The sequence below is a fragment of the Doryrhamphus excisus genome, linkage group LG6 (assembly GCF_037039965.1).
Source record: "Doryrhamphus excisus strain RoL-2023G ecotype Guam linkage group LG6, RoL_Dexc_Guam_v1.1, whole genome shotgun sequence".
Classification (NCBI taxonomy): domain Eukaryota; kingdom Metazoa; phylum Chordata; class Actinopteri; order Syngnathiformes; family Syngnathidae; genus Doryrhamphus; species Doryrhamphus excisus.
The window spans coordinates 7,749,125-7,761,529 of NC_136362.1; the positions used below are offsets into that span (position 1 = coordinate 7,749,125).

General features: G+C 38.3%; 1 protein-coding gene across 4 annotated transcripts in view; it reads right to left on the minus strand.

Moving 5' to 3' along the window:
• slc6a9 (solute carrier family 6 member 9) overlaps positions 1 to 12,405 on the minus strand; it is a 66,854-nt gene that overhangs the window by 17,864 nt on the left and 36,585 nt on the right. Inside the window, exon 1 of one of the 4 annotated variants that reach the window (XM_058066770.2) lies at positions 9,673 to 9,835. The exons of the other annotated variants lie outside the window; for them this stretch is intronic. Coding sequence (XP_057922753.2) covers positions 9,673 to 9,690 — 18 coding nt within the window. The 5' untranslated portion in view covers positions 9,691 to 9,835. Of the gene's footprint in view, positions 1 to 9,672; positions 9,836 to 12,405 lie in introns of those variants that run through there. 4 annotated transcript variants of the gene reach the window in all.

Sequence of the window (12,405 nt, forward strand, 5' to 3'; positions counted from 1 at the left end):
TGCATGATTGAAACACTTAAAAGTTTTAGATCAATATTAGTTAGTTATTGCAAAAGTTGATCTGAAAACTGTGAACGTGTGACAACAATAGATATTTTTATGGGCGTCACTGGTGCCGTGGGTGAATGATGCACACATTCATTCATTCATTCATTTTCTACCGCTTATCTTCACCAGGGGGTGCTGGAGCCTATCCCAGCTGTCTTGGGGCGAGAGGCGGGGGGTACACCCTGGACTGGTGGCCAGCCAATCACAGGGCACATATAGACAAACAACCATTCACACTCACATTCATACCTATGGACAATTTGGAGTCGCTAATTAACCTAGCATGTTTTTGGAATGTGGGAGGAAACCGGAGTACCCGGAGAAAACCCACGCATGCACGGGGAGAACGTGCAAACTCCACACAGAGATGGCCGCGGGTGGAATGATGCATACATTTAAATCAAAAGTAAGACAAAAAATTAAATCTGATATTTCAATTAAAATTGAATTTAAGTTGTATGTTGCATGTTTTATTGTTTGCTGTGTTTAAATGTGTGCACCAGACTGGGTCGTAATGGGAAGTTTTACTCACCTAATTGTGGTCTGAAAATGTTGCCAAGATGCTTTTACAGACACTCACTTCTTGCGTTTTGTTGCAAAGATCTTAAGAGATCTTAAGAGATCTTAAAATATTTTAAAAGATCTTAAGAGATCTTAAAAGATTTTAAGAGATCTTAAAAGATCTTAAAAGCTCTTAAGAGATCTTAAAAGATCTTAAAAGATCTTAAAAGATCTTAGAAGATCTTAAAAGATCTTAAGTGATCTTAAAAGAGCTTAAGAGATCTTAAAAGATCTTAAAAGATCTTAAGAGATCTTAAAATATTTCATACCTGCATATATATATATGGTATTTATAGCTAAAAGCTGACCATGAAATCATGTATGTACAAATGTAGTTGGACAAAGAGCATGTTTGCCTTCATCTTAATGGGCAAGCGATCAATAAATATCATCCATAAAGTGGTTTCTATTCCATCCCCAAGTTGAGCATGAGATGGACGCGCTGGAGCAGACGGGATCTAAAGTGAAATCATCGCCTTAAGATGAGAGGCCGTGTACGCATTTGGTCTTGTCCTGATTTCCAGCTTCTTCTACCGCTTTCCTGGCTCCCTCCATCTGCTGCCATCAGATGGTTCCTCTCCCGCCCTGCTCCGTAATAACCTCGGCCACGTCTCCCTGCGTGTATGCGGATGCAAATGTCCACACCGGACAGAAGGGTACTCCGATTGACAATGCATGTTTGTACCATAATGTCGTCAAATTACATATTTATATTGCACAAGCGAAATATTCTGATTATTTTTTCAAATGCACATGATAAATAATGTCAATTTTGTTATCATTTCGCCACAAACACACACTATTAAAATAATGTTTTTTTTTAAACTTGCCGATGTAGTTCATCTTCAAACAGCTAAAATAATATCATATCACCTTGTATTTCGGTACATGATAAAAAACAAACAAACAAACAAAAAACACTAAAAAAACGCTTAAACTATATTAGGAAAGCAGGAAGTGAACAAATGTAAGAGTTACTGATTGTAAAAGTACCAGATTGAGGGGTAGGATTTAATAAGCTTTGCTTCTTCCTACTCCTTTTGGACATGTGGAACTGTGAACTGATTATGGGATGCATTCAATTGTAATCTGATGCATGTTCAAATGAAATAAAACCATTACCATTACCATTTTCAATATGTCAATATGGCCGTCGCAACACACTTAAGGGTACTTCAGCATCTATTTGACGGTACTTTATAGATGGTCATTTATTGTGAAAGAGTGTTTTGACCTGTCTGGGCTGCATTTAGAGGTGAAAACAACATGAAAACCAGAGATCTGACTACATTTAGGCTTAATCTTTATATAATATTTTTATTGAGACTTACAATATCATCAATATGACCATCTACTTTATAGATGGTCATTTATTGTAAAAGAGTGTATGTAGAGACCAGAAAGAGCCATTTCTTTTATTTTTATTTTATTTTATTTATTTATTATTTATAGCTCCACTGCTTATTAGTTAACTTAGGGGATTTCATGATTCTCCCAAGCGGCAGTGCAACAAAGAAAAGGAAAGCCATTACAGTGGAAGCGAAAATGAGCATGATAAAAAGCCGAGAGAGCGGAAACAGGGCAACCATCTACAACATTGCTTATTAGTTAACTTAGGAGACTTCATGATTCTCCCTGGTGGCAGTGCACCAAAGAAAAGGAAAGCCATTACCACAGGAGTGAAAATGAGCCAAATAAAAAGCTCAGAGAGCGGAAACAGGGCCACCAAGATCATTGGTTATTAGTCAACTTAGGCGATGTCATGATTCTCCTAAGTGGAAGTGCACCAAAGAAAAGGAAAGCCATCACTATGGGAGTGAAAATGAGCCGAATAAAAAGCCCAAAGAGCAAAAACAGGGCCACCAACAACAACATTGCGTATAAGTTAACTTAGGGGACTTCATGATTCTCCCTGGTGGCAGTACACCAAAGAAAAGGAAAGCCATTACCACAGGAGTGAAAATGAGCCAAATAAAAAGCTCAGAGAGCGGAAACAGGGCCACCAAGATCATTGGTTATTAGTCAACTTAGGCGATGTCATGATTCTCCTAAGTGGAAGTGCACCAAAGAAAAGGAAAGCCATCACTATGGGAGTGAAAATGAGCCGAATAAAAAGCCCAAAGAGCAAAAACAGGGCCACCAACAACAACATTGCGTATAAGTTAACTTAGGGGACTTCATGATTCTCCCTGGTGGCAGTACACCAAAGAAAAGGAAAGCCATTACCACAGGAGTGAAAATGAGCCAAATAAAAAGCTCAGAGAGCGGAAACAGGGCCACCAAGATCAATGGTTATTAGTTAACTTAGGGGATTTCATGATTCTCCTAAGCGGAAGTGCACCAAAGAAAAGGAAAGCCATTACTATGGGAGTGAAAATGAGCATGATAAAAAGCTGAGAGAGCGGAAACAGGGCCACCATCTACAACATTGCTTATTAGTTAACTTAGGAGACTTCATGATTCTCCCTGGTGGCAGTGCACCAAAGAAAAGGAAAGCCATTACCACAGGAGTGAAAATGAGCCGAATTAAAAGCCCAGAGAGCAGAAACAGGGACACCAACAACATTGCGCATTAGTTAACTTAGGGGACTTCATGATTCTCCCTGGTGGCAGTGCACCAAAGAAAAGGAAAGCCATTACAGTGGAAGAGAAAATGAGCCTAATAAAAAAATTGGGAAAAAAAGCGGGAAAAAAAAACAAAAGAAAGAGCCATTTCTATCTTTAGCAATGGTAAAATGCTGCCAGAGCCTACAACAACAACACGACACCCACCACAAAACACTAAAGGTGCCGCGGTTCAACTCCGAGGCATGACTAGGAATAAATACTCATCACCCAGCCGGCATAATAACACGTTTGTAAAACAAACACCAGATTGTTGTTGTCTTTTGAGTCTGGCTGTGCTCAAACAAAAAGGCCGACTTTCTCAATCCGTGACCCGTCTCCGTGCAGATGGAACACACGGGGAGCGCGGCAAACAAGCGCCGTGGCTGCCCAGATCGCTCAGAAGGAAACGGGTCACAGCGGCGGGCAAGCGGAAGTCCCCAGCGGTGAGACCGCCCTCGCAGCGGTCCACTTATGACGCGACCCCCGTCTGGAGTTGATTTTGGAAGAGAAAAAATGTCCGAGCCGGGGAGCAGCTGTGTGTGTTTCTTGTTGCAAAGCACACACACTGGAACTTGGCTATCAGCAAGCAGGTGCGTGCCTTCAGAAGATATCCACAGATGCGTCAACACTGGATGTGTTGACTCAGCTCCAATCTGACCGAGATGAAGACGAAACATCGGGAACAGCAACGACTCGGGAATCTGTGGCCTCCTCATTCTGATTCAGCTAGGTTTGGGGTCTTTAAATTGTAGCCCGGGCCCGTTTTGGACCTCCAGCTTGCTTTTTATCTACACTGAGAAAGACTAGCAATGCTCAGTAGTCAACTTTTTACAATTCCTGTAGTCTCCTAAGCGGCAGTGCACCAAAGAAAAGGAAAGCCATCACCGTGGGAGTGAAAATGAGCATGATAAAAAAGCTCATAGAGCGGAAACAGGGCCACCAACAACACTGCTTATTAGTTAACTTAGAGGACTTCATGATTCTCCTAAGTGGAAGTGCACCAAAGAAAAGGAAAGCCATTACAGTGAAAGTGAAAATGAGCATAATAAAAAACTCAGAGAGCGGAAACAACGTTGCTTATTCGTAAACTTAGGGGACTTCATGATTCTCCCAAGCGGCAGTGCACCAAAGAAAAGGAAAGCCATTTCAGTGGAAGTGAAAATGAGCATAGAAAAGGAAAGTCATTACCATGGGAGTGAAAATGAGCATGACAAAAAGCTGAGAGAGCGGAAACAGGGCCACCAACAACATTGCTTATTAGTTAACGTGGGGGACTTCATGATTCTTCTAAGTGGAAGTGCACCAAAGAAAAGGAAAGCCATTACAATGGAAGTGAAAATGAGCATAGAAAAGGAAAGCCATTACCGTGGGAGTGAAAATGAGCATGATAAAAAGCTGAGAGAGCGGAAACAGGGCAACCAACATTATTGTTTGTTTATTAGTTAACTTAGGAGACTTCAAGTGGCAGTGCACCAAAGAAAAGGAAAGCCAATACAGTGGAAGTGAAAATGAGCCTAATAAAAAGCTCAGAGAGCGGAAACAAGGCCACCAACATCATTGGTTATTATTTAACTTAGGGGACTTCATGATTCTCCTAAGCGGAAGTGCACAACAGAAAAGGAAAGCCATTATAGTGAAAGTGAAAATAAGCATAATAACAAAACTCAGAGAGCGGAAACAACATTGCTTATTAGTTAACTTAGGGGACTTCATGATTCTCCCAAGTGGCAGTGCAACAAAGAAAAGGAAAGCCATCACCATGGGAGTGAAAATGAGCCTACTAAAAAGCTCAGAGAGCGGAAACAGGGCCACCGACAACACTGCTTATTAGTTAACTTAGGGGACTTCATGATTCTCCTCAGCGGAAGTGCACCAAAGAAAAGGAAAGCATTTACAGTGGAAGTGAAAATGAGCCTAATAAAAACTCAGAGAGCGGAAACAAGGCCACCAACATCATTGGTTATTAGTTAGCTTAGGGGACTTCATAATTTTCCCAAGCAGAAGTGCACCAAAGAAAAGGAAAGCCATTTCAGTGAAAGTGAAAATGAGCCTAATAAAAAAACTAACTTTTGGGACTTCCTTACATCTCCCAGAGTAGTGAGCCAAAAGAAAAGGAAGAAAAGGCCAGAGGGTCCCAAAGTGGGGGCGGGGGGTCCATTTACTATAAAGATATTGACTGAATAGATTTTATAAATTTGAGCTGGAAGGTTTAGATTAGATGTCAAATTTGATTTTTTTTTTGACATTTCATGACAATTTCTCAAATTTGAGCGAACGCCATGTCCCCACCCAGGTGTTGTGGCCCGTGGCGTTGGCGTCCGGGCGCCCCTGTGGTCAGTCAGTCAGACGACAACCCCTCCCTCCTTTTTCTCTCCGTCACATGCGACTTTTGAGGCCATCTGGGATTTACATAAGACCACACATGGCCTTGCCCGTTTATCCACCCTTTGAGTTTTAGCAACTTTTCCAAGGTCACTTTGGAGTCACTGTTTACTTTGCCAAAACATTCGTACATCTGCCACTTAGCCGGACTTTGCCGCGGGAGGACACCATCAAGAGCGGTTGAGTCCACATCAGCGTATGTTAAAATATTGCCGTTGCAATTTAGTGTGTAATGTTACTGGACAATTTATATTTCATAATTACTTCATAATGTCATTAAATAAAAGTAATATTTTTGGTAATGTGCAAAAAAAAAAAAAGATACACATCGGCACGGTATTTGTCATTTCTGAAAGTTTAACATGTCAACACAGCTGAAGCGTTTATCATGTGACCTTTGACAGCTGGTGCAAGTGCAAGTGTCACTGCGCTGACACATGCGCTCGGCACACGTGCACGTGCACCACAAATAAACACTGCCGATTAAACAAAACGGCTTTTAGTTACACCTTTTTCTGACTATTCTACATTACATAGTGGGAATAGTGGGAATAGTGGGAATAGTGGGAATAGTGGGAATAGTGGGAATAGTGGGAATAGTGATAGTGATCATCACCGCCGCACAAGTCTGCCAAAGTAAGTTCCAACATTGGACTCAAATCCGAGGCCGGTAACGTGACAGGACAGGAGGAGGGTTGAAAGATCACACCTGAGCCTCATGCGTCATTTTTTTGAACAAGCATGTGCGTCCCTGAAGCCGACTGAATTATGCAACGTTTGGCGTCATGAAACGAAAGCAGCGGCTTGCAAGCCCATTCAAACTCATGCCGATAAAGATCTACAAAAAAAAAAAAAAAAAGTCTGAAGGTCGCTCCAGAACCAGTGACGGCACGCTCCGGCGGAAGAATACACAAGAATAGCATTGCTATTAGTTAACTGTTTACATTCATTATTTCTCCCCAGCAGCAGTGCGCCAAAGAAAAGGAAAGCCATCGTCCATAGTTAATCATAAGGACGATTGAATGCTGCCGGGGTCATGGATTCTATGCGCTGTTACAATGTGATCTTGGATGAGAAAAGGAAGTTATCCTTCCAGACTACCTTGGGAAAATGACGGAACTGGTTTGTTAACTTAGGATGGGGGTGTCCAAAGTGCGGCCTGGGGCATTTTTTTTTTAATTAGCCTATTCTAAAAATAGAATTTAACAAAAAAAAAAAAGAAAAATGAAATAAAAAAAACAGCAAACATGGAAACATCAGCTAAAACCTCTTTGAGTCTTGATCGCTGCATATTGGGGTTGCTGGTACAACTCCCAAATGCCAAGACGTGACGTCTGTTTGACCCTCGCACATCCATGATTGAGCATTTATGGCCATGAAAGTTTTTTTTGCGATGTTAAATAATAATAATAATAATAATAATAATAATAATAATAATAATTATTATTATTATTATTATAATTATTATTATTATTATTATTGTTGTTGTTGTTGTTGTTGTTGTTGTTGTTGTTAATAATAATAATAATAATTATTATTATTATTAATTATAACAATAATATAATAATAATAATAATAATTATTATTATTATTATTATATTGGTATAATAATGTAATAATAATATAATATTATACAATAATAATTATTATTATTATTATTGAATAATAATTATTATTTTAATAACTAATTGATACATTAGTTAAAAAAATAATTATTTTAAAATAATAATAATTATTATTATTATTATATAAATTAAAATTTTCTCAAAGAAGAAGCCTTTTTTGTCAAAATATTTATGATTACATTATTGTCATCATCCTATATATAAAATACTATGATAAGATTAGACATTTTTAAACATTTTTCTCCAAAAATGTTTTTTTTTTACCACAGGAATCACATTTTATTCATACATATTCAACATAAGTTGGTAACAATTTAAAAAATATCTGATCATTTTTAAAGGCACTATATAAAGCCATAATAATACAGGTAAAATGTACAGCATACATTAAAAATTGCACGTTTGAGTCTTTGTGCATCACCGCCGGTCCTTGAATGCATCACAGTTGCTGTGAACGTATTGTATTTGATATTTCCATAAGATTCAGGAAGCCATTCATGTCTTCCGTTTACATTGATTAGGTTCTTGTGATACTGAGATGAGCATTAAAAAAACAATCAATATTATGAATCAGAAAATCATTAGTGTACCTTTCGGCCACTAAGTTGTGCCTAGCATGGTATTTATTTTGCAACCGGTCATCCGGCCTCGGTGGTTGAAAGTGACACACGTAATCTCCTTCACTCAACCTACGCAGAATTTAGTAAACATGTCTATCTGCAGTGACTGAGTCCACTCAACCATTATGGGACAAAAAGCCCACCGGATCCCCTCAGAAACAAGACCGTTCAAAGCCGTCTTTATGAGTGAGCTGTGAGGTGAGAGTAATGGGCCTAAAGACAGGGTAGACTGTGGCTTCTCAACCTGCTACCGTGGGGGGGGGGTTCTATTGGACAGGGACTGAATTAATTCCCCTTCCACGGCTGAATAATACAACTCAATGGACGGCTAGTGTGGATCGGACATCACAGATTTCATTGCGTCGTACATGATGCTAGCAATGCTAACATGCTAGCAATGCTAACATGCTAACACCGAACATGATACTGTCAAGTATACAGAATATATAAGTGTCAACCTAGAAAAACAGCTACAAATGCTACTATGCTAATGTTAGCATGCTAACACTTAGCATGTTAGCATGCTTGATCGTGTTAAGTGTTTACCTATGTGTCCTAAGTGTCTACCTATGGAAACAGCTAAAATGCTAACATTATGGTGGACACTAGGGGGCAGGTCTCTCACCCAGTCGGCAGGCGGGTTGGGGGCGTGGTTTGATGCCTGATTTTTGGGCACGTAAATGTTAGCGCTATGTAAGAGGTGTTCCATCTTTGTGATGCGATGGTTTTTGAGCCGTTGTCAAATAAAGATCGGCATAAGACGAAACACTGAATCTTTCCTGCAACAGCCACAACATGACGATTTTAGCATGCTAACACCTAGCATAATAATGGTGTTTATATATGTGTCTACCCATGAAAATGGATAAAAATGCTACTCTGTTAATGTTGTCATTCTAGCAACACGTACATGCTAACCTTAGCATGCTAACACTGAGCATTATAGTTAGTTTTACAAAAAAGAAAACATTTTGGAAAAACAAATCAGCAAAATTAGTATAATAAATTTTTTATAATTAATTTTTTTACAAACTGGATCATTCTGGGAATTTCCGTTTTTTTTTGCGATATTTGGACAATAATGAAGATGACACAAAATGATCAGAAATATTGTGATTTTTCAAAATGCATTCCCCTCAGTAGCGGCCATTTTAGACGATATGGATGGATTTTTTTAAAGACACAAGAATATTGTGGTCTATGACTACATAAACATGGAAAACCCTACCAAATGAAAGATTACACTCTTTCATGCCAAAAAAGCCGTGTGCCACTTCTGGCCATTGCGCCGCACTTTTGACAGCCCTGTGTTAGAGTAAGAGTACTGATTATCTTTTCTAACTAACCCAAATATGAAAACAAATAAGACATTTATCAAGGCTTTTTATGACTAGATTTCATAATTTTCGGCTACAAATGCAATTTTTCCAGGGTTCCGAGTCCTTTAAATGAAAATGTATTTCTTAAATATGCGATCTGATGAACGTGGAAGACACTTTGCCTCATGAAAACATAAATTTCATATATAATTTCTTTCCTGGGGATGCCAATGGTCATAGAGTATAGACACGATTTCATTTGATTTCAAAACTGTGTTATTTAAAAATAACATATAACATATGTAACAACATATAACAATAACATAGGTAAATAACATTGGTCTTAGTTAGAGTCAAAGAAATATGTTATCGTTTTAGCTAATATCCAGAAATAAAAACATCAATCATTTGAGTAACATGACCAATTCTGACAAGTAAAAACTTTTTCAGATCATTTTTAGACCAGATCGGATTATCTGAAAGTGCGCCTGTATCCCTGAGGTAGCTTACCGTGACCTGATGTTCCATGTTGAGGAACTTGCAAGCGCAGCATCAGCCTCCAATGGTCCAAATAACGTATTGGCTGGCCAACCTCCCAAACTTCCTGATACTTTGAAGACTAAACACAACATGCTGGAGTCCTGAAATACCTCCCCCCGGGGGGAGGGGGTTGGGGGCCAGTTATGTCTTTGTGGCGAGAGAGCGAGAGAGAGAGAGAGAGAGAGAGAGACGTGGCGGGAAAGCGGGTATGGGAGTGTGGGATGTGCCGGGGGCAAAGAGCAGAAGGGGGCATTGGAAGTTTGAAATCAATATTTACAAAGTTATTCATGTTGGGATTTCAACCCAGCTCAGTCAATACAGACAATAAATGATTGGCAGGTAAACATGAGATTAGGCTGTAACTGTACAGTAAGACATATTCGCATAAGAGAGATTATAAATTAATATGTTCTGGATGGACTTTGCAAACTCAGAGAAAAGTCCGGATTTGTCCTCATTTGATTCGGAATGAAAGTTGTCAAGGCATTTCTTCATTCGTCTAAACCAGGGGTGTTCAATGTGTGGCCCGTGGGCCGGAGGTTGGACTTTATAAAATATAATTTAACAAGAAAAGAGCAAAAAGGGGCAAATATAAGTCAAAATATGACGAGAAAAAGTTATTTATCGTATTTTTTCTGGACTATAAGTTGCACTTTTTTTTCATAGGTTGGCTGTTTTAGTAGTTAAAAATGTGTTGAAAAATTTTAAAAATGTAAACAAAAAAAACTAGAAACAGGAGAATTAAAGCAAATATCAAATGAAATTCAACTATGAAACTCAAAAAGTTGTAATTTACAAGCAAAAGTCAAAATTTCATTAGTCTAAGCCAAGGGTGTTCAATGTGTAGCCCGTGGGCCGGAAGTTGGACTTATAGGTTGGAATATAAATTAACAAGAAAAGAGCAAAAAGGGGAAAATAAAAGTCAAAATATTACGAGAAAAAGTTATATATCGTATTTTCCGGACTATAAGTCTCACTTTTTTTCATAGCTTGGCTGTTTTAGTTGTTAAAAATGTGTTGAAAATTTTAAAAAAATTTAACAAAAAAAAATAGAAACAGGAGAATTAAACCAAATATAAAATGAAATCATACTATGAAACTCAAAAAGTTGTAATTTACAAGCAAAAGTCAAAATTTCATTCGTCTAAACCAAGGGTGTTCAATGTGTGGCCCGGGGGCCGGAGGTTAGACTTTGTAAAATATAATTTAACAAGAAAAGAGCAAAAATGGGCAAATAAAAGTCAAAATATTACGAGAAAAAGTTATATACCATATTTTCCGGACTACAAGTCACACTTTTTTTCATAGGTTGGCTGTTCCTGCCACTTATACTCCAGAGCGACTTATATATAAAAAAAACTGTTCATGTTGCATAAACACTGAACACTTTTTCTGTTCATGTTTATTTTTTGTGTAGCTGAATAACTATTGTGTTAGCATAGCTTACATCTATTCAGCCTGTTCTCTATTCTTTTATTATGGTAATGGTAATGGTTTTATTTCATTTGAACATGCATCAGATTACAATTGAATGCATCACATAATCAGTTCACAGTTCCACATGTCCAAAAGGAGTAGGAAGAAGCAAAGCTTATTAAATCCTACCCCTCCATCTGGTACTTTTACAATCAGTAACTGTTACATTTGTTCACTTCCTGCTTTCCATAATACAGTTTAAGTTTTTTTTTGTTTTTTTTTAAATAATGTACCTCGTACCGAAGTATGAGGTGATATGACCATACAATGACATAATGGTTACCATAGTAACCGTCAATATAGTATATATTGTATATATACATTATTGTTAGAACTTGCCTTCGAAGAGGAAGTAATGTCGATTTTGGTCAAGTAGTTAAAATAAATTACCCGCAAAAAATGCGACTTATACTCCAGTGCGACTTATGTATATTTTTTCCTACCTAATTATGCATTTTTAGCCTTGTGCGACTTATACTCCGGAGCGACTTATAGTCCAGAAAATACGGTAATTTAACGAGAATAACATAGCAATATTATGAGGAAAGTTGAAATTATTATTATTACTATTATTAGTTACTATTATTATACTATTATTAGCATAAAGATACATGACATATTTATATATTCTACATACTCCAAATCCCTCCATTTTCTCTTTCTCGTTGTCATCACTGAGGTCAGCATCCTGTGCTGTGACACTAAGAGGAGGTCAAGTGCGGCCATTGCGTGGAAACACTTTGTCACATCCTTTGTTATTCCTAGCAAGCCACTGTGGTCGATGGCGTCGATGTGATGAAACCGCGGGTGTTGCCCCGCGCTTTTTTTACTCTCGTCATTTGTCATAAACTCCTGATCAAAATTGCAAGAATTTACATTTCGCAATCTTAAGAATGTTCTAGGAAAAGCTTCAAAACGCCAGAAGAAGAAGAAATGGAAGTTATTGCAACGAAGCATGAAAGTGAAACAGGCTGATCACCACTTGATCAAACCCCAAAAATGGGGATTGAATATGATTTAGTGTCAGGTATTCACACTGTCGTGATCTCTTGATGGCAAAGGCAAAACAGCTTTCTGTCTTTGAACACGGCGGGATTGTTGAGCTGCACTTCTTCCAACATTGTGAGACTCATGGAACAAAAAAGTCAAGCGGAAGACCCGAAAAACCGTCATCCTATTGGGTTGTCCGTCAAGACACGGGACCATCGACGGCCTGAATCAAGTTTG